Here is a 24,230-nt window from a genome sequence, read left to right as displayed (position 1 = left end):
ACACACACTGTAATAAAACAGCACACACACCCCCAGCAGTAAAGGTAATGAAACAATACACACACCCAGCAGTAATGAAACAGCACACACACATACCCCCAGCAGTAATGAAACAGCACACACACATACCCCCAGCAGTAATGAAACAGCACACACACATACACCCAGCAGTAATGAAATAGCACACACACACACACACACACACACACACACACACACACACCCAGCAGTAATGAAATAGCACACACACACACACACACACACACACACACACACACACACACACACATGCACACACACACACCACCGCCACTAATGAAACAGCACACACACGCACCCCCCACCAATAATGAAACAGCACACACACACACACACACACACACACACACACACACTGTAATAAAACAGCACACACACCCCAGCAGTAAAGGTAATGAAACAATACACACACCCAGCAGTAATGAAACAGCACACACATACCCCCAGCAGTAATGAAACAGCACACACACACAATCACACACACACACACACACACACACACCAGTAATGAAGTAGAAGAAGCAAATTAACTTCCCCACACTACACCCACCTTGACAGCAATGAGGCAGCACACACTACTTGTTAGCAGCAATTCCCTTACTTGGTGAAGCAGCAAAATGAGCAAGAGCAGGGTGTGTGTGCAGTGCGTGCAAAGGATTATGGGATCATTTAAAGTAAATACGGTCCCAATAAAGCAGCAAAACAATCTAAATGCACATCATTTGTTAGCAGCAAATTCTCTTAAATGCTGTATTTAAATTGCGTGGGTGTTCAGGAAGAGCGCACCAGACCAGCTTTATGACCGTTCTTAAAGAAGAATGCCCTTAAAATTAAAGTAAAATACAGTCCCAAAGTAAATAAACTGCAATAATAAGAGGAACACAAGGCAAATTAACACTGGAGTACCACCTAAATAGTTGTCAAGCAGGAAAAATGCATGCCATGCAAGTTTCTACACAGAGTTGACATGACACCACTGCACCAGAGAAATTTTCTAGTTAACAAACTGCTGCAACTGTACTGAAAACATAGTTTGCAATGAAGAGCACTGATGGCATGCATACGTTACATATGCTGGCCAACAAACTGCTGCAACTGTACTGAAAACATAGTTTGCAATGAAGAGCACTGATGGCATGCATACGTTACATATGCTGGCTTTTTTCTTCTTCTTTTTTACTTACCTGGAGCTGGAGATCGAGCTGCCAGGGAAAGTAAATTTTCTCATCCCAAGAGCTGCCAGGGAATGTAAATTTTCTCATCTCAGGAGTGCATGTGAACGGTGGGCAGACCGGACTCTGTTGCACTGGGTCTTGGGCTTGGCAGAAGTTAGAAGTTATTGTAAACAGCTTCTACATTCACCGCTGCCTGCTGTGCTATCCTGCCCCTGCTATTCCAAAATTCCAATTTACAGTCTGACCAAGGTGAGCAGAGTCTCCAGCAGTCTGGCAGACAGTCTGCCTGATGTCATCACTGCACGCATGCCCCTGGGATGCAAGATGACAGCCAACTAAAAACAAAAATCTGAAATTGAAGGTGCCACTCAAGGAATTCATGGCACCCCATTATTTTGCCCTAAAAAACGGTAAATACTGAGGAATTCGGTACGGTTGTGAGGTATAAGAATGTTGAAAATCACAAATGATTGAGCAGCACTTTCTACTGACAATAAGTTGTATGGAATTCCAACTGAAGAACAATTACTGAAAGTTTAAATACAAATATATCGTCTATATTGAAAAATGAAATAAATTACAATTGTGTGAATACAACAAACTCATTCATTTAAAGGAAAAAGCAAGATTCAGGTCTTTATAGCATTATTAATTCTGCTGTGGGTCCCCTAACTTTATTAACCTCGCTTGGACCCTTTTATCAGTTTTGATGATAACAATGACAGTTTGCCATAGGCCCATATGATGAATTGTACTGATCAATTTCCACTGTGGCTGTCATGTGCTGCTGCTCTTCTTAAATCCTTATCCTTGAGCAGTATGATTTGCTTAGTCTAAGTTAATAGAGGTCTTCTGCCTCCTTTAGACAACCTGTGGGTCTCTGAGCCTCATTTCTCTGTACTGATTTCAGCTCTTTAGGCCTTAAGGCTCCCTGACTCCATTAGTTGTTTCTGTATGTTCCTGTTTTTATTAATTTTGCTACAGAACCCCCAACTCTGCTAGAAGCCATAACAAGAAGTTGCACTACTTACAGAAGTTCTTTACGCTTTAAAATATATATCTGTGTAGGTACTGAAGCATGGTTTCAGAACAGCAAGAGCACCCCCACAGTGCAAGGTTTCAGTGCCTACTCTGCATTCAGATACAACGTGGAAAATGATGGTGTTATTGCAGGGGAGTGTCTGTATTCCTAAGATGCCATCTCATCTCCAGAATCTTAAGCTTGGTCAGTCACCTTGAACTTCTCCATATACATTCACAGTACATAAAACGCCATAGCATATCCTAGCCAGCTGTCATACTCTCCATTTCCCCTGCTTCCTATGAGGCATATCAATTGATATCTCTCTCTGATTAGCCTAATGCTATTATCTTGGAAGAATTCACCTATCCCTCCATTAACTGTGAAAGTTTCATCACCTCAAATAAATATGCGTAACAGATTCCTGGACTTCTTTGAGTCTAGCTCCCTAGACCAACTAGTTCAGTTCCCAACTAGTCGTTCAAAACTGTTCAACCTGGTTCTCACTTATATTACCACCCTATGCTTCAGACCTGCTTACCACAACATCCCCCTAGAGACTACTGTAAGGCAAACCTAATCCTGCTAAGTTATTAACTGCTGAAATTTAAGTGCCGTTCTCATCTCGATGACCCCATCTTACATGCTGCAACGTTTGTGGATAATTTCTTTGCCTACTTCAAAACGTGCATCAAGCCACTTGTTCCCTCAAGATATAATACAATGCCAAAATCATGAATTTAATCCTGTGGTGAAACCCTGGTATAAAGAAACTTTACAATAAGAGGAAGAAACTCCTAGCTCGTAAAAGCAAACTTAATACCCCAACATCTTAAGATGAGCCCAGAAAGAACAAAGAACTCGGAAACAAAATAAATTACTCAAAAAGTATGTAGAAATTGAGAATTGCTACCTCTGTTAAGGATAACTACAAAGTCTTCTCCAGCTAAGTCAGAAATCTTAGAGGTAGTGCCCAGGAATCCTAAGAGCTATTACAAAACAGCAGCATGTATTCATACCCCAAAGACATAGACAACATATTATCAAATATAAGGAAGAAACTGTTGCAGAAAAGAGGAAAATCCCAGGATGCAAAAAAACTCCCTCACCAGCCTCAGTAAGAAACTGAGATCCCTCATAAAATCCTCAAAAGCTAGTTACGAAAATAAAATTGCCAAGGATTCCAAAGACAACCACAAGGCATTCTATAGTTATGTCAAGAATCTAAATGGCAATGCTGAGATCTGCTGTGAGCTACAACAGAATGGCATTAAATATACTGATCCCAAGGATATTGCCAATATCCTGGCAGATCGATTTAGTGCCAACTTCACCCCCCTCTCACCCCCTAAAGGGCCCATATCAATACCAAAAGATTGCCAAATTCCGATAATCACAGCCACACAGGTAGAAACAGCACTCTCCAAAGCTAAGAATACAGCATCCATGGGACCAGATGACATCCCAGGCTGTGTACTACATGAACTACAAAATGAGCTGGCACCCCACCTAAGTGTCCTGTTTAATCATAGCCTCACCTCAGGTTTGTGCCCACTGAGTGGCACACAGCTACAGTTATCCCACTCCACAAGGGAGGATCCGCCTTGGATCCCAGGAACTACTGTCCCATCAGTCTGACAAGCCTGATCTGCAAGGGCATGGAACGCATTATCATGGAACTTATAAACAAAGACATTGGCAACCTTCAAACACTGGACCTCACCCAGTTTGGGTTTGTGAAGGGCCGATCTTGTCTCCTGAATCTGATTGACTTCTTCGAATCAGTCTCCAGAGCTGTGGACGATGAAGGCGGTCCACACAGCCTATCTGAACCTCGCCAAGGCCTTCAACACCATCCCCCACTCTGGAATCATAGATAAACTTACTAAGCTGGGCATAAATCCCTATGTCACTCAATGGGTTGCCAACTGGCTTACTGACAGAACCCAGACTGTAAAAGTAGCAGACTCCGAATCCAGCTCCAGACAAGTGACAAGTGGAGTACCTCAGGGTTCAGTCCTGGGACCACTCTTGTTTGGCATCTATTTCTCTGAAGTACAAGCCAATACTAAGGGACTCTGGCTAACAAAGTTTGCAGATGACTGCAAACTGGGAGCTATTATAGAATCCCCAAATGATGTGGATATTCTACAAAAGGGCCTTACAGAAACAGATGCCTGGTGCCAGAGCCATGGGCTCAAGCTTAATGCCAAGAAATGTATAGTTATCCCCTTTGGAAAAAAAACATGTACCCATGAACTACCACATAGGTGGCAGGACACTAAACATCGAAAGTGTGATGAGAGAATTAGGGACACAAGTGGACAGTGGTCTCACTTTTGATAACCACATCGCCACAACAGTCAGGAAATCCTTCTATGTGGCACACCTCATCACTAAGGGCTTTTCATCCAGAAAAGAAGAGGTCATTGTCCAACTGTACTCATCCCTCATTAGACCCATTATAGAGTATAATGCCCCATTTGGTATGTACCTCTCAAGACATCTGCAACAGCTGGAAAGGCCACAGAAATACCTCACTAAAAGAATCACAGGCCTAAAGCAGATGCCATATGCTGACCGTCTAAAAAAACTCCAGCTATACTCTGTGGTATATCGTCTACTCAGAGGCGATCTCTGCTTAACATACAAGGCCATCTCAAACCCTGAGCTGTTGGACATGCTCCACTTAAAGCATTCCCAATCCCTCAGAGCCACATGCTCCAGGGATCTAAACCTTATCATCACAATGAACAAAACATGCTGGAGGGATAGGTTCCTGACCCAAAGACTCCCCATACTCTGGAATAGAGTGCCCATACATGTCAAGCAGAGCGTCTCATTGGCCCTCTTCAAAAGGAACCTTGATGATTGGATGGGAGATAGGAAATTCACCCCGGGGATCATGTCAGTCGCCCTGCTAGACAGGGGCCCAGAGAAGTAAATATTGTGGGAAGAAATTTCCAGGGAATTGTTATGGCTAGGCTTGCATAGGCCTTAGGGCCGATAGCCTAGTACCAACCTATGAACCTATAAACACACTCAGCTTTCACTTTACTTCCCTGCCTTCCCTTAATTTCTCCCAACTTATTAGTACACTCACACCACCCCCTCTTTTCACTTCAGAGCAGGACTGTAATGCTATCTCCAAAGCCAAAAGTACTTGATCTGTGGGTTCTGATAATCTTTCAGACTGTCTTTTTGTCAGCATCAGACAGATATTGTCAGGGAAACCTGCTATAAAGTACATTCAACCTCATCCTCATCACTGGATTCATGTCAGAGGAATGAAGAACTGCAGTAGTCATCCTGCCCCATAAGGGGAACCCACTGCTGATCCAGAAATCTGTGGACCTATAAGTCTTTAGAGCAGTATCTGCAAAGCAACGGAATGCATTATTATTAAGCTTATTAACATGGACATAGGCAGTCTGCAAGCCCTGAACCCATTCCAGTTTGGGTTTGTTCAAGGCACATCTTGCCCCCTAAACTTGGTTGGCCTCTTTGAACATATCACTGATGCATTACACTCAGGCAAATCAGTTCATACTGCCTACTTTGGCCTGCTAAGGCCTTTGATAATATCCCATGTTCTAGCATTACCAACAAGCTAATCAAACTAAATGCAGCCCCTCGTTACCTTCTGGATAGAAAACTAGCTAACTGACAGAACTAACTATTAATGTGGCAGGCACATTCTCTTCAAAAAGAGTAATCAATGATGACCCCACCACCCGGATTGGACCTAGGATCTCTCCTATACAAATCCTGTCCTGGACAACTACTAACATACCTTATGAAAATATCATGCTAGGAAATGCAAATAATGACTGGTATAACCTACATCAGACTTACCCTCAACTAATATAAACCTTTATGGTTACACAGAAATTATGCAAACCCCTACTAAATTTAATAATACCATTAGTAAATGTGAAATTCTAGACCAGATAGTAGTCTCTGACTCCATCAAATTGTCAATATCTGAAACCTATCCAAACTCACTTAGTAACTACCTCCCAGGCTACACTTATAGAAATACCACCCTCCAAGCTAACAGTCAGGAAATTAAAGCATTCCAAAATCTTTCTAAATTCAATAAAGACTCCTTTGTCAATACAGTCAAGGCCTTTAATTGGTCTGCCCTAAGAACTCTGCCACTCAAATTGGTCAATATGGTCAGTATGTTTAATACCTACTCTAAACAGCCATGCCCCACTCTCCGAAAAAAGACTGAAAATTGTTCACTCTCCGTGGCTCACTGCCCAGACAAAAACAGAGGCAAAACTTGAAAAGAATGTCATAAATATAAAATTCCCTATAACCTTGCAACTGTATAGATAATTATACAATCTAAGTAAAAAAAAAACAAGTTGGCCTAGATAAAAAGTGATATTATAGCCATTTACAACTTCAACACAAAAATATGACTCCAAAAAATTATGGACATCAACACATAACCTATTATATCTAGGCTCAAATAAGGAACTCAGCCCCCACTAGATATTGCTACCTTATTAAATACCTACTTCAGATAAAGCAGTGCTACCTAACAAAAACTCTTCACACCCATTCAGTGCTTCTACCACTCAGTCAATAACACCAAATCTTAGTAATGCAGCAAACAACAGGTTAGACCAAAAGCAACATTATCCATACACCCAGCACACTACCATTTCCATTACCCCACCTTATCCATATACCCAGCACACTACCATTTCCTTTACCCCACCTTATCCATATACCCAGCACACTACCATTTCCTTTACCCCACCTTATCCATATACCCAGCACACTACCATTTCCTTTACCGCACCTTATCCATATACCCAGCACACTACCATTTCCTTTACCGCACCTTATCCATATACCCAGCACACTACCATTTCCTTTACCGCACCTTATCCATATACGTAGCACACTACCATTTCCTTTACCCCACCTTATCCATATACCCAGCACACTACCATTTCCTTTACCGCACCTTATCCATATACCCAGCACACTACCATTTCCTTTACCGCACCTTATCCATATACCCAGCACACTACCATTTCCATTACCCCACCTTATCCATATACCCAGCACACTACCATTTCCTTTACCGCACCTTATCCATATACGTAGCACACTACCATTTCCTTTACCGCACCTTATCCATATACCCAGCACACTACCATTTCCTTTACCGCACCTTATCCATATGCCCAGCACACTACCATTTCCATTACCCCACCTTATCCATATACCCAGCACACTACCATTTCCTTTACCGCACCTTATCCATATACGTAGCACACTACCATTTCCTTTACCCCACGTTATCCATATACCCAACACACTACCATTTCCTTTACCCCACCTTATCCATATACCCAGCACACTACCATTCCCTTTACCCCACCTGCACCTTTGCATTCTGTCTCCCTTTCTAGTAACTTCCACATGGGACATGTCTCTACATCAATGATAAAAAAAAAAAAAATCTACTTAAACTCAAACCCTGCTCCACAGCTGCTGACAGATTCCACCTGAACACCTAAAGAACTCAGTGTCAATCCTTATAAATAGATCAATAGCTGAATGTTATGTACCCTCATTATGGAAAAATTCCTATGCTATTCCTCTTTATAAAAGTGACATTTCTGCATATGTCTCCAACTTCTGGCCTATTATGATACTGTCCCCTCTCTCAAAAATTTTTGAAAGATGTATTCATAAACAATTCCTCCACTTTCTCTTACAATAATGGCTATTAGCATCCACCCAACATGGCTTCCAGCCAACACTCAGTACAACGACTGCCTTATAGTCATTCACTTACACTATAAACAAATTCTGGGGACACAGGCATACTTGTTTTGTCCCTATTCCTTAACCTGTCTAAAGCCTTTGATACAGTTTCTCAGTCTAAACGCATGTACAAAATGTTTCATCTTGGACTGTCCACTTCTTCATTGCAGTGTTCCAGTAGCTATTTACTGACATGATCCAATCTGTAAAATAGCAGAATACTGCTTCTTCCTACCTGCACGTATCCACTGCTGTACCCCAAGGTTTTATTCTTCATCCCCTCGTCTTTAATTTCTTTTAACCTTATTAACTTATTAACCTTCACAGATACTATAAACAAAGCCAGAGACCAAGGCAAACTAATTTTCTCTGTATTCCTTGATCTCTCTAAAACTTTTAATCTAGTCTCTCACCAAAAACCCCTCTGTCAGCTGTGTTCCCTAGAGCTATGACAATCTACACTGCTATGGTTTAACAACTACTTAACTGATAGATACCAGTCTGTTAAATGTCTCTCCACCTTTTCTCCCTTCCATCTTGTAAATTATAGTGTGCCACAAGGCTCCATTCTTGGCCCTCTATTCTTCAATATACTGATGCATGTACCCTAATATGTACTTCTGATAACCTCACACATCTTCAGAGAATTACTCAAGAAGCCTATAGCTATTAAAAAAAAGAAGAAGATGCCTTTAGCTGTGTTGAAGGTTGGCTACAGGATCGTCATCTGATACTAACCCCCCACAAAAAAAATTACATTATTTCTCTTTTTCCAAAATCCCATTTCCATAAGAAAAAAAACATTAAAATGTATTCCTTAAATAATACCATGATTGAAGTAACTTCACATACAAAACTACTTGGCATAACAATTAGTGGCATTCCTAAATGCGATTTACATATGCACAACAGCACCAAGAAGACCCATCAAAAACTAGGTTCACTTCATAGAGTAAAGAAATTCATCACAGACTCTTCCAAGGTAACTGTAGCTACCAGTTACCTTTTACCCTCTCTCCTATATAGAGCCCCTATCATGACCAAACCTACAAGCCTCACTTAGTTCCAAACCAGCAATGCTACATCAAAGTTAGCAGATTTGCTTGATAAAAACCTTACCAGATCTACCACTATTTAGCACTAAAAACACTTAACTGGCTCCAACTTCCTCACCCCCTATCTTATACAGTTGTTTTATCTATGTCTTATACAGTTGTTTTATCTCTGGTACTATATTCTTTACTTCGAATGTAGTTGGTTTAGATTTTGATTTCCATTTTCTAGTAATTGCTTTTTTGGTAGCCACCATAATTAGAGACAGTAAGCCCTTAGTATGTGTAGGCAATTCCAATTCTGTATCATAGCTCAGAAAAATCATCTCCCTCGTCACACCAGTCTGCCCACCCAGCATTTCCAAGAGTGCATCCCACAGGGAATCCTTAAAGTCTGCCAGCTCACTGTACTCCCAGAAAATATGTTCCCAATTACCTCTTTCTTCCCTGTCATACCTCCAACATTTGGTATCTACCTGAGGAAAAATGCTTTGTGGAGTCTACTTGGAGTATTAAATATCTATGTAAACATTTTCAAACACAAATCCTAAATTTTCTGGATTCTGTTGCATATTTGGGAGACTTACATATATTCTCTCATTATTTCTTTGTGAATTGCTTATCCAGTATCTCTTCCCAATCCTTTCTTACCTTTTCTGATTGATTGTTACAATTATCATGCAATATTTTATATGCTCTACTAATTATTCCTTTCTTAGTGGCAGCTTTTCTTCTAGATTCTACTAAAACCTCTACCAGAGCTGGTCTTTCGTTTAGGACTCCCCTATTTCTTTCTCTTTGCCTATACTCTGAGATCAATCCTTGATATGGAAGGCAATCTCTAAACTGCAGTCCAAACAAATTCTTGGCCTCTTCCCATTCTGTCATCTTTCCCTCTCTAGTTATTTGTTCCCAATACTTTTGTTGTTTTGATAGTTTCCTCCAGTAAATCCCAACTCCCTCTTGCCTGTTGTCTGTATCCCTAATTGCAGTCTTCCCTATCTGCAGAATCTCCTTTCTCCATTCCTGTGATGGCTTACTTCTTAGAATACTTTCTGCTACTTTATGGATATAATATTCTGTATGATTCTTGTTATTCTACTTAAAGGCCTGCATCCAAAGTTCCCACCTCTCCTTGTTTCTTGAGCTTCCTCCCTGCTTCAACATCATCCCTTTCCACTTTGAATTATAGTTTTCTGCTTGTGCTATGTACAGGACCCTTAACTGTGTAGCTCTGAAATACCCCTTCAGATTGGCTAATCCCAATCTGCTCTGTTCTACTGGAAGAATTGGCTTATCCCATTTGACTATTGCCGTCTCCTCTTCCAAGATAAAGTCCTTCAGCTCTTTCTTAATTGCTATCCACAATTTCTCCTCTGGTTGATAAAAATATGCCTGATCCGTGTAGAAGACTAAAGGGACTGAAAACATTTTGACTTGTGTCTTACTGTCCATATTCATATAACAAAGCTTCCATTTTCTCAGTTTTTGTAATATATTTTATTTAGTCTCTATTAACACTTAAACTTGCTTATCCCCTCTAATGCTCTCTTGAATTTATTTCTTAAATTACTCCACCCACCTATCTGTAAATTCTTAATGCAATGCTATATATTTGTGAATATCAATTTTTTTACACTAACCACTATGCCATTGTATGCACTATAACTGCATTATAAAATGTTATTGTAAATATTTATTGCATTAAATATGATACCATGAAGCTTTTTCCCCTTGGCCTTCACTAAATAAGGGCACCTGTGCCTAGTCAGACTTTCCAAATAAACAGATGTCAGTAAATAAATAAATAATCTTTATCAATCACCTCTATACCTCCACAGGTCCAGCCTGTTTCGTATAATATGCTGATGATTCCACACTTCTATTTGCATCTATTAACCTACATCAGCTCCTCTATATTTACACAAGAAGCTTTTTCCTCAGTTGAAAAATGGCTCTAAAATTCCAAACTACTATTCAACCCTTAAAAGGACAGTACTATTTTCCCTAACTCACACGTGCCTGACAAAGTGTATTTCAAAAATCTCTTCATTAACCAAAACTAAAATTGAAGTAGTCTCCCATACAAAACTTCTCAAAGTTATTATAGATGATAACCTTAAATGTGACTTGCATGTACAAAACAACATAAAGACTCGCCAAAAATTAATAATGCCCTTCAGGCGTAAAAACCTTAGTAACACCTACAAAATCCCTCTTACCACTATCTAAACTTCTTTCATCTCTTTTATACTGTGCAGCCGTCCTAAGCAACCTTAGGGGCTACAGTTAATAAGCTGGAGGCATGCTATAATAAGGATGTAAAATTGCCAAAAACAAAGAAAACCAAATCCACTGCTGAACTGCTCTTAAAGAAAAACTTCTCCTTAGAACTCAAAAAACATATTTTGTTCATTGTATCTTTGTTTTTGAGCTATTTTAATGGCTCAACGTCACTCCAAGTGCATATTTTACAACTTTAATGTATTTCCCTCAAAATGGCAGATGATGGGGCCTGTCTTGGTAACATGATCTTGTTTTCTTGCTTTAGTTTCTTCTTCCCAGAATACATTTTGGTGCTGTTTTCTCATGCCATTAAGATAGGATGGCAGGACTGTGAAACACTGTCATCTAAACACACCTTCTGTAACTTAGCTACTTCTATTTTTCTCTGACTAAGCCTAATTTATGTGTCTGTCAGAGCTTGTTCTCTGCTATAAATAGCTGTTAGCTAATTCCAGCAAAAGAAAGTAGGTAAATAACAGGTTTTTGTAAAGGGAGTCTCTTGTCGTAAAATAATTGAGCTACCTTCCCCACACTCTCATGCTGAGGTGTGAAAACTCTCAATGCAGTAAATGATCCTTGTTTTATCATGAGAAATAGTAGGACTCCAAACTAAGTCTGTCTGTCTGTCTGCTACTTTTCATTACCTTCATTGGGAAGTTTTTTTCTTTCTCATCAATGATGCAGAATTAAGACGTGCCTTACTAGTTCCTTAATTATTTCTGTTATGTTAACCTTCATTTTTTTCTATTTCATATTTATTTCTACTTTGGTAACCTGGAAAGTGAACTGGTCCCAGAACCCTTCTCAGCCATGACTTGGGCTACATTGGCATAGATAATAACAAGTATTAAATGCACTTAGCAATACAATAAAGACATTGACCAAGACTGTACGTGCAGTACATAGCCAAAATGTGACACTGACCAAGGTAAACACATCATTTGTTAGCTTAACTCTATTATGTTGTTTATTATAAATAATGAATTGTATGTAACCGTATTGCACGCACACACACACACATTATATATATATATATATATATATATATATATATATATATATATATATATGTGTATGTGTTTATGTGTATAAAGTACGTGTATAAAAATGTGTGTGTGTGTGTGTGTGTGTGTGTGTGTGTGTGTGTGTGTGTGTGTAAATGTATGTAACATTTAGAGTACTATATGTGGGATACAGTACTACGTTTAAATGCACGTCTGACTCTGTGTGTGCGTGCACACATGTACTCTTATCTGCATTTAAACACAGTTAAGTACTTCTGATTTCTTTTCTTAATGTTTTTAATGCAAGAGTACATAGTAAAAGTATGTTAAAGTAAGTCAGTGGGAATCGCTTACAATGAATCTGTATGTACCAGATTTGCATCCCTGTCTGGAAGGATGTCACAAAAAAGCATAAAAGACCTTTCTGGGAACAGTATCAGTGCACCTAGTTGATAAGGTTATCACCTGTCTCTCTTTCTGCAGTTCTGGCCTGTGTGTGTGTGTGTGTGTGTGTGTGTGTGTGTGTGTGTGTGTGTGTGTGTGTGTGTGTGTGTGTGTGTGTGTGTGTGTTGGGGGGGGCTTGAAAATGGTAAATACATATATACTTTACAAGAAAAAAATATTTTCTGACTTTTCTCTAAATATCACAGAAATTAACACACGAACTATTATAAATAGTCAACATTTAAAACTTAGCATGTCCATACTGTGGTGCTGCTTATGTAAATTTCTCAGAAGAGTTGACAATCGTCTTTAAACCTCTGCCTGATCTAATCGCTTTGTTTTGCTATGAAAGGGGAGTGTTAAGTTCTCCTCCTCTCTGCAATAAAAACAGTGGAAAACAGTTCCACACCTTTCTGTCTTTTTATATCAGCTGCTGTGTTCCTGACATTAGCAGGATTAATTGCCCATTTAAGACTGACAGTAGTATTTGACAGAGTAAGCTCCAGATTTAACTGTGTCTATGATATGTCATGCAGGTGGAGGCAAACTCCTCTGCAACGTATGTGAGAAGTTGAGTTTAAAAAAAGTAGGTGGGCTTGCCCTTCCTTTGACTCCAATGCAAGGAAATAAAAGTTTTAAAAAGTAGGTACCTACACAATGCTGGAACCATATTGTAAGGAGAAAAGAAACCTAAATATTGAGTTTAGGAGAGGGCAGAGTTTTCCTTTAAAGCATTGAATTGGCTTTAACTGCCTCACCACTTAGATTATATACAGCTTATCTGTACTCACTGCGTTATTCACAAAGCACTCATTTACTCAGAGCTTTGTTGTGCCTGGCTTGGACTCCTGTGACTGCAAGACTTAGATTGCTTCTAAACCCATCTGGAACTACAAGGCTGATATAAGTATATTTTTTGCACTTGCTCGAGCTGTTTCAGGGATATGTTTTTCTCCAAACATTTTTATTAAATTTTCACATATGACAAAGGCAATTTTACATTTATATAAATAAAAAGCGTACAAAATGATACCAGTTTAGTTTCAGGGATATTTAACACTTTATTAGGTTGCATTTATCACTGATGTTTCAGCCTGCATTGTTAAAGAAATTCCATCTGTTTGTTTCTGTACTGCTCTTAGGTTATTTTAACAGTATTCTACAAAAGCTGTTTTGAGTTTGCCAAAGTTCTCCTGAGTCTGCCAAAATATTTCTAAGTTTTGCAAATTTTTGTGTGTTGTAAATTTCTCAAGGTTAGTGAACTTATTTCCAAGGATTCCTGGTATTGCAGGAATTTCTGTTCTAAAGTATTTGTTATTGCATTTGAGCTCAAGTGTGGTTCCTTTTGCTTGATTATAAGAAAACTGCTCTGGTTTACAATCCTCTATAGGAAATGCTCCCCATAGTCTCCCACTGTTCACAGCTGCTTAAAGAGCTGCCAGTTTGTGCAGAGGGAGGCACCACTGCATGTCATCTGATAGCATACTACTAAACACTGTCACTTTGACCTTAAAGTGACTCTCCCTTACTCCTTCCCATCTATAAATTGTGTTTCCTTGCCTTACATAGCATAGGCTACATTCAGATCTGATTAATCTAGACTGTTTGGTATCACTGTTCTCTTAAACCAGCCGTCTTACATTAAGAGGGCCTCCCATGCAACCTTGTGACAGAAGTGTGTAGCTCAAGACCCACTTGAGTTGGGGATTGCTGGAGAAAGGCCTGTCATACAGGTTGACAGCACACATGCTTCACCTCTCATGCAAACCTCACCTCTCACACAAAATAAGATCATGACACATCAACCCACATATGTGGAGGTATTCACTAAAAGAGTGCCAAAAGAACAGAGACCTCCCAAATGCTCACCACTAAGCAAAAAGAAACCACCACACATGTACACACACACGCACACCCAAGGCATAACACATCAAATGTCTCAGTCATAGATGACTCCATAGTGAGACACACATATGTCCTTCTCAACAGACTGGACAAGGAAAAGGTCACTGTCAGCTGCCTATCATGAGCCAGGATCCGACAAATCATGCACGCACTCAAGTCATTCAACAAGTATCATTATGGCTCTGTCATAGTCCATGTTGGAGTGAATGACTTGAGATGTATCTCTCTGGACTATATGAAGAAAGACATGATGGAACTCTCTGATTATGTGTTCCAGATAGGTATATCCCTAGCCCTAAGCAGTATCCTACCCTCATGCAGGATTATGCCACAATATAAATAAAAAATTATTGACTTCAGCAATTGGTTCAGTTTCTGGTGCCAGTCCAGCGGGATCCAGTATCTGTCAGCCTGGAAGGATATGGTAGACAGACCTCGCTGCTTTCCTACAGATGGTCTGCACCTGTCTCCCCTTGGCTTTCAGATACTGGCAAAGGCCCTTGCCTTCCTGTAGTGCCTTTTTAGGCCATGTCAAACCAACAAGTTTTCCAATGTAACAAAATCTAATTGAGACAAACTCAGGGTCGTGCTGCTTAATGCTAGGACTTTAAACACAAAACTGCACTCCCTGAAAACACTCCTCATCTTAAAGGATGCTGACGTCTGTGCAGTTGCAGAGACATGGTTCAAGGCCGCTGAGAGCACCCCAGCTGTGAAGACTACAATGCCTTCCACACGTTCAGACCTCAAAATGAGCATGAAGGGACCAAAGGTGGAAGTGAATTCATCTTCATTAAAACCAAATATACTTTGAGACTGCTCAGTGAATCTCTCAAACCACTCCATGTCCAATTAACTATTGAGAAAGTACTATACCACATCACTGCTAACTATACATCCCCCACCGTGAGCCAGGATATGCACACCACCCACCTTGATTTACTGGAATCCCTCACCATACAGCCCAACACCTTAGTCATGGGAGATTTCAGCTATCCTTCCATAGACTGGGGGACATACACGAACAAAAATGCACTTGCCCAGAGGTTCCTGGACTTTAACACAAATGCTCTGGAACAGATGGTCTGCACCCCCACTAGGGACTGTAAAGTTCTGGACATAGTACTCACCAACATGGGGGGGGGTACTGTACTTCCCCATGCACGATGCCCTCCCTGGTTAGGTCAGACCTCAGATTGGTCTTGTTTGAAGTAACTTCTGGAACTGCCACCCTCACAGGAACAAAGATTATAAAAAACTAAAGCTAAACTACAACCTACTAAGCGATGGTATAAAAAGCTTCATACCACCTGCAACCACAGACATCAATGATCACTATGCAGAAGTGTACACAAATTCCCTGTACAAACACTTAAGAGACTGCATAAACTCTGCTGTACCTGAATGGATCAAAACTAGGTCTTCCTATAAAAACAAGCCACCATGGTGGACTTCAAGTGTAAACAGATTATATAACAAGAGGAAGAAACTATTGCCCAAAAGCAAAAGGGAAATCACTTTGCAGAAGAAGAGTTTCCTCCTAAGCCTAGACAAGAAAATCAGAAATCTTTTTAAGTCTTCTAAAGCAGATTACAAAACTAAAATTGCATCCCCTAGCCAAGGATAATTATAAGGCATTCTTTCACTATGCCCAAAGTTTAAAAGGGAATGCCCAGCTATGTGCCAAGTTGCTTGTAAATGGGATCACTCATACTACACAGGAAGATATCACCAACCTGCTAGCTGACAGTTCCAGCGCAAACTTCACCCCCCATCCCCACCTACCATATCCGAAAGCATACCTGGCACCAGCCCTCTGCCTAGTATCTCTAGAGAACAGGACATCTCAGCATTCGCCAAGGCCAAAAACACAGCCTTAGTGGGACCAGATAATATCCCAGGTTGTTTACTAAACAATCTAAAACAAGACCTAGCAGACCCACTTGCCATTCTCTTTAATCATAGCTTGAGAATTGGCTATGTTCCTGCAAAATGGAGAACAGCAACAGTAATCCCCTGTACAAAAGGGGACCCTGGAAACTACAGACCCACAAGTCTAATCAGTCTCATCTGCAAGGCCATAGAAAGAATTATCATGGATCTTAACAACAAGGACATAGATTACCTCCAAATGCTGGACCCAACCCTGTTTGGCTTTGTTAAAGGCAGATCATGCTTATTAAACCTGGTGGACATCTTTGAAAATGTCACCAAAGCCATGAACGAAGGTAAGGTAGTGCACACAGCCTATCTCTGTCTTGCCAAGACTTTCAACAAATTTTCCCATCGTTGAGCTTACGTTATTAGATGAGTAGCCAAATGCCTCACTGACAGAACACACTCTGTCAGAATTGGTGATTCCACCTCTACCAGTAGACCTGTCACCAGTGGAGTACCACAGGGGTCTATACTGGGCCTCTTACTGTTTGTCATCTATTTCTCAGAAGTCCAGGCCAAAGTAGATGGCCTTTGGCTTACCAAGTTCGCTGATGATTGCAAACTGGGAGAAATCGAGTCCCCCAAAGATGTCAACATATTACAAGAAGGGCTAACACAAACAAATGATTAGTGCCAAAGCAATGGTCTAAAACTAAATGCAAAAAAGTGCATTATTGTTCCTTTTGGCAAAATGGAATTCCATACAAATTACAATATTAAAAGCACCCTCCTGAGTTCCAACCCAGTGGTGTGAAGCTTGGAACAGGTCTATATTAGCACAACAAAAACTTCATTGTGCGAATCCCGGTTGAGCAACACAGCGCGATTATTGCAAATTTAGAAACCGAGAAATAAAAAAACTAAAACCCGAAAACTATCACTGTTTTATGCAGGGGGGCAAGCCTCCCTGCACCCCCCTCACCCCCACTACTTAAATATATCAACTCCAAGATCAGACTCCATTGAAGTCAAGGGAAGAATTCCCTATGGCGATCTCCATTCATTCTTGCAATATTTGTGATATTCGCACTTTGTATCGCTCAAACGGGATTCGCACAATGAAGTTTTCATTGTGCTAATATAGACCCCTTGGAACATAGGTTGATAGCAATCTGAACTTTGACAACCAAGTATCCAGAGTGGTAAGGAAAGCCTTCTACATAATGCACATCATAAGCAAGGGCATAGCATCCAGGTCAAGGGATGTTATAACTCCACTGTACTCAACCCTCATCAAACCACTAATAGAGTACAGTGCACCCTTTTTCATGAACCTCACCAAACATCTGCAGCAGCTTGAGAGACCTCAGAGGTTTCTCATTAAGAAAATACAGGGACTCCAAACTATGACCTACATCGACAGGCTGACAGCCCTGTCACTTTACTCCGTATCTTATAGGCTGCTGAGAGGCGACTTATACCTGGCATATAGGACAATGGCCAACCCTGTCTTAATGGAAATGCTGCACATCTGCAAGTCAAATGGCATAAGACTCACTCGCTCTAGGGATCTCAACCTAGCTTGTGACATTAACAGAACATGCTGGAGAGACAGATATGTCTCCCAGGGACTGCCTCTTCTCTGGAACAGACTTCCTATTCATGTACAACAGAGCTCCTCACTGACCCTATTCAAACACAACCTAGATAAAAGGATGGGAGACTGCAGATTCGTCCATGGTCTGGCACTCATGTCTTCATGAACAAGGGTAGCCGATGTTCATCACAGACCTGATCTGTTCATAAATTTGTTCTGCGAGCTACCCAAAAAGAACAAATGGGGATACTTGAGATTAACATGGCTGTGCCTATAAAAGATGTAGAGCCGCTAGCCTAGTAACAAACCTATGATGACTGCCTTGCTTTTACTCTTATTCTCCATTCCTGTCACCATAATAGTCTACTTCTATCTAATGAACAACATATTTTAGCATATATAAACCACATAAATCATCTATCCAAAGTCTCTAGTCATATCTTTCGCTACAAAATGGAATAATACCCCTCTGCAAATTGGCTCTACCTCTAACTTCTCCAACTTCTAACACCTAAATAAGGCTGGGCTGTGCTCCTGCATTACCCCAGGCTGAAGTAGTGCCATCTTCCTTTACTTCCAAGCATGTTTCTTACCCCTTTTCTGTGAACATTGACAATCTAATTCTTACATAAAAAACAAATATAATTTTCCTAGGCTATGTTATCTAGTCATCTCTGTTCTAGTGTGTGTACTCAGTATGTGTGTCGTCTCTTTTAACTATTGGCAATGTTCTTTTTTCAACTTATCTCTGTCCAAATATTCTTCACTCTGTATGTACAAGTTCACACTATATGAACTGAAATTGTGATTTTTGTTACCTTTATGTAGTTATTTAACTGTAGCCCATTTTATGTCAGTATGGAGCATTCCCCCAGGCCTCCACTTAAAATCTGATATTATCCCTATCTGACTTTCCCAATAAAGAAACTTCAAATAAATAAAATGCCAAGGCCGACATCAAGGTCCTGTGGCTGACTAAGTTGCAGATGTCTGCAACTTAGAGCAGTCATTAGCTCCCTATCTGATCTCAGAATTTTTCAGCAGGGACTAACATGCATCAGTAATTGGTGCATGGACCATGGCCTAAAACTAAATGCCAAGAAATGCAGCATTATGTCCTTATGCAGACTGGGCACTAGTGCACCCACTACATCAGTGACACCCCTTTGAAAGTTGACTCTGCCTTTAGGAACCTGGCACTTTACTAAACATCAAACGATCCTTTGATCACCATGTATTCACTACTGTTTGGAAATCCTTTTACACTGCCAGACTTATCACGGGGGGGGGGGGTCTTCCAGATCTAAGGACTTTATCATCCTTTTCTACTCTTCCCCCTCATCAGGCCTGCAACAGAGTATAATGGCCCCATTGGTATGTGCCTCTCTAAGCATAAGTCCAGCTTGAGAGACCACAGAGTTTCTCACTAAGATATTCAAAGGCATGTCTTCCTTGAGCTAGCCAGACTACCTTAAAGCTGTCTCTCTCTCTCCTCTTTCTTGCAGAATTTTGAGAGGTGACTGTCTAAGAGACCATTTTATGATCCAGTCATATGTGTGACCTCTTGTACATCCATAAATAACACCCTCATCACCTGCTCAAGAGATCTTAACTTGCACCATGTCATAAATAGGACCTGCTAGCAAGATAGGTATATATCATAGAGAACGCTTCTTTTCTGAAATAGACTTCCTGTGGATGTAAAGCAAAGTGTTTCCCTAGATCTGTTTAAGCATAATCTGTATGAATGAATTGGCAGTTGTAAATACTCCCTGGGTATGGCCCCTAAAGTCTTCATTGAAAGGGGTCAACACTAGGTATAAATTAGTCATGCCAATGGGTACCTACAATTTGGGTGGTTGTAGCTGGACTGCTAATGGTTTTCTGGATCAACAGCCTAGTACTGACTTTTGAACCTATGAACCATCTTTGTTTACTCTGGTTGATATGATTCCATTTTGTGTGTGTGTCACTAGGGGTCAGGGATGCCCGACTTTAGTATTCCTACTGGTTCCCTTAGAATCTGTTTTGCCTGAGAGACATGGATAGATGCCATTAAACTTGCCATTGCTTACCAGACTTAATAAATCATATTTTAAGTTCTACATTTTTTCCTGATATAGACATTGTGGATATAATTTTGTTGCAACTTCTAACTATGTAGCTGTTTTCTTAATGCATGCTGACTTTTATAATATGACATTACATTTTAGATAAAAGATTTTCTCATCTCCTGGATAATGCATTTCCTCATTTAGTGTCTGATAAAAAAAAAAAAAAAAATTTAAAGTTTGAGATTTGTTAAATAAAAAGAATGAAACTGTCCTGAACAATTGGTAAGCCTTTTGTGTTCTTTCATGTTATGAGGAAATACAAGCTGTCACAACCAAAGGACCATCAAGAATATTCATGATCACGTTAAAATATAAGCTCAGCTTATGGCATAGCAGGACAGACCCTTAACTGTGGCCGCATGACCTGAGTTTGATTAACAGCTCTGTTGCTGGAGGAGATGGAATGAATTTGGCATACAGGAAGCTGGAGCTACTGATCCTGCCAGTGCTTGGTAATGCTTGTGATGTCAACAGCGCCACCTCGTAAGGGTTGGACAAACAGAAAAATCCACGTGACAGGCACAGCAGAAAGCAGGGAAAAGCAGAGTGGAAAATCCGCACCCATGCACCATGAAAGTAACCACACACTTTTTATTGATTTAAAAACAATATAGATAAGCTCTGCTTTGTATGTCCATAACTTCATCAGATAAAGTGACAGTAAAAGTAGGCTCAATTTAAATCCCCCACTTTGTCATCACATGACCACCAAGTAAAAGCTTACATCATTATTCATTAATTAAAGAAACAGTCTGCTTATACTGTGTTACATACGGGCAAAACCTAATATATATATTACATAATTTTTAACCAGGAAAAGCCGAAAGACAACAGCAACAACATATTTTCTAAAAATATATACATACAAAACAAAATGTGTCCCTAAAAGATTCATATAACATGCTAATTCTTTGATAAAAAACATATAAATAAATATTCAGAATAAAATATAAACCCACTAATCCTAACACATAGCTTTTTCCTGCTTTATGTTGTGTCTGTCTATTGGATTTACTGGCCTTCATTCAAATAGAAAAACCCTGTGTGGCTGTATGGATGGCACTGTGCTGGGATGCCCTCCCTAGCACTTAACCTCTGATGGTCTTCATTATTACAAACTTTGGGGGGGGGTCCCTGGTACAAAGATGAATGTCAGACTGGTGTTGGGAAGAGGTTAGAGCAGAAGATGAAGGAGAGACTCCTGAATGTGGTTTAGTTTCCAACCACAAGAGACAAATGTATAAATAACTAAATAAAAACGACACCTGACAGTCCTTTTACAAGGAATAGTCCAGAACTACATGAACGCTAAAATGAAAAAAAGAAAAGCCTTATCCTGAAAACTTAGAATCACAGTGTACATGTTGCATACATAAACTGGAATATCTGTCAGAAAGTATCATTAGTGCTATTAACATTTTGTAATTGAATCATGTAAATTTTGCTACATACAGGAAGTGCATTTCTTGTAAAAGCACTGCAGGAATTGTGTTGCTGGTTACTTTCATTGCTGCCAGAGAGTTAGACATGATTACTGGTGGAACTGTATTGTTATCATCATCATTTATCCTTTGTGTTTGTTTAGGGATGAACTGCACAGTACAAAAACATTAATTTAAAAAGGAACAAGAAATATAAATGCCAAGTTACAATTTCAGCATGGCCTGGACTGTGGCAACATTCTCCAATATTTTTACAGGGTGTCATATTCAGTGTGCATGTTTTATGAAGATCTGTGTATTCTTGCCTGTTTCTGTTTGAAATGTGTTTGCTTTTTAATTGTTGTGAGTTGGAAGTAGTATAACGTAAATTGTACGATCTAGGCAAGTACCAGGAGATTCCATCCTGCATTTGCAAAGTAATTTTTTTAATGATGCAGTCAAGTAGGATATTACTATGTAAAGTCATTGCTGCACAACTTATATATTTGTAAATAAACTAAAAATTGTCTTTTCTTTTTCCTTTAGGCAGAAATTAGTAATCCTCTTTAAATCATTGAACATATTCTACTTTTTTCTCCTAAGCTAATAAACTCTTGTCTTTCACAGAGTGGAGTCCCTTCCTTTCTGACGAATATGCAGACAGCATGCAAAAATTACTCTACCTACCTCTCAAGAAAGAAAATGTGACATTTTAATGAAAAGAAAATAGAAATTGACATGCTGTTTACAATCAGGTTATCTCAGGTTGCTAAAGGAACAGTGACTACAGTTTATCTCTTCTTTCAGAAGAACAACCTATTAACCATAACTACAACCAATGTGGTGCTGCTTTGCAGAGCGTTTTATTAAAACTTTAGGACATGGTTACTGGCACTTTTTACAAACTTATCATGGTTTATTTAACTATCTGGGGTATTTTAATATTGAAACGTATTTGCAAACACACATATATTATGTGATTACATACATATCATGATGTCTTTAGCCCCTTCCTGCAGCTGAAATCCAGTGTCATAAATGTGGCCCAGTGAAAATTTTATTCAGCTAGCGACTGTGGTACTCTGGTTGAGAAATTCGTTTGGATGTGTTTGGCTGCTTTGTGGAGTTTCACACTTTGTTCTGCTGGTATGTTAATGAAACTAATTTACAGATGCCACATAGTGTAAAAGTTGTCACAGTGAAATGTACACATCGGCAGTCCTTCCAGTTGTTAGAGCTGATATAAGAACTCATGAGATAACATTAACAAAACTGTGATTAGATAACAGTTAATAGCTGCAAAAAAAGGACATTATGCATAGTCAATAGTTGCAACTGCATTAAATGTCTTTCCAGTTCATAAAAAGATGGAGTATGTAATAGCTGCCCCATTAGATTTTACAGCATGTAGTGGTTTATGCAGAGCTGTGCTCTTAAAGGAGAACTCATCCAAAAGTCATTTTTTTCGAAAAAGTGTTTTTCATTCCCTGTAATCTAAGACTAAGCACTTCACATACAGAAAAAAAACATAATTTAATAATTATTTTTGCTTTTCTTTTCTGCATTTTTCTCATCTGTTACATCACAACAGCTACTAAGAGTGGCACAGTAATTAAGTTAGGTCACTTATAGGTTCATAGGTTGGTACTAGGCTATCAGCCCTAGGGCCTATACAAGCTTAGCCATAACAATTCCCTGGCTATTTCTTCCCACACTATTTACTTCCCTGGACCCCTGTCTAGCAGGGCGACTGACGTGATCCCCGGGGTGAATTTCCTTTCTCCCATCCAATCGTCAAGGTTCCTTTTGAAGAGGACCAAAGAGGCACTCTGCTTGACATGTATGGGCAATCTATTCCAGAGTCTGGGGAGTCTCTGGGTCAGGAACCTATCCCTCCAGCATGTTTTGTTTATTGTGATGACAAGGTTTAGATCCCTGGAGCGTGTGGCTCTGAGGGATTGGGATTTCTTTAAGTGTAGCATGTCCAACAGCTCTGGGTTTGACATGGCGTTGTATGTTAAGCAAAGATCGCCTCTGAGTAGACGATATGCGACAGAGTATAGCTGGAGTTTTTTAAGGCGGTCAGCGTAGGGCATCTGCTTTAGGCCTGTGATTCTTTTAGTGAGGTATTTCTGTGGCCTTTACAGTTGTTGCAGATGTCTTGAGAGGTACATACCAAACGGGGCATTGTATTCTATAATGGGTCTAATGAGGGATTAGTACAGTGGGACAATGACCTCCTTTTTTCCTGGATGAAAAGCCCTTAGTGATGAGATGTGCCACATAGAATGATTTCCTGACTGTTGTGGCGATGTGGTTATCGAAGGTGAGACCACTGTCCACCTGTGTCCCTAAGTCTCTTATCAAACTTTCAGTGTTTAGTGTGCTGCCACCTATATGGTAATTCACGGATACATGTTTTTTCCCAAAGGGGATAACTATACATTTCTTGGCATTGAGCTTGAGCCCATGGCTCTGGCACCAAGCATCTGTTTCTGTAA

At 39.9% G+C, this 24,230-nt stretch overlaps 1 protein-coding gene across 1 annotated transcript in view; it reads left to right on the top strand.

Moving 5' to 3' along the window:
- LOC122817261 (phosphatidylcholine transfer protein) overlaps positions 1 to 23,352 on the top strand; it is a 403,419-nt gene extending 380,067 nt beyond the window's left edge. Inside the window, exon 6 of the mRNA XM_044090477.1 lies at positions 22,357 to 23,352. Within this exon, the coding sequence (XP_043946412.1) occupies positions 22,357 to 22,437 (81 nt within the window). The 3' untranslated portion in view covers positions 22,438 to 23,352. The remainder of the gene's footprint in view (positions 1 to 22,356) is intronic.
- Positions 23,353 to 24,230: the final 878 nt, after the last annotated feature.

This window comes from Protopterus annectens, chromosome 12.part0, assembly GCF_019279795.1.
Source record: "Protopterus annectens isolate FY-2018-M chromosome 12.part0, PAN1.0, whole genome shotgun sequence".
Taxonomy (NCBI): domain Eukaryota; kingdom Metazoa; phylum Chordata; order Ceratodontiformes; family Protopteridae; genus Protopterus; species Protopterus annectens.
This window is presented reverse-complemented; position numbering and strand designations above follow the sequence as displayed.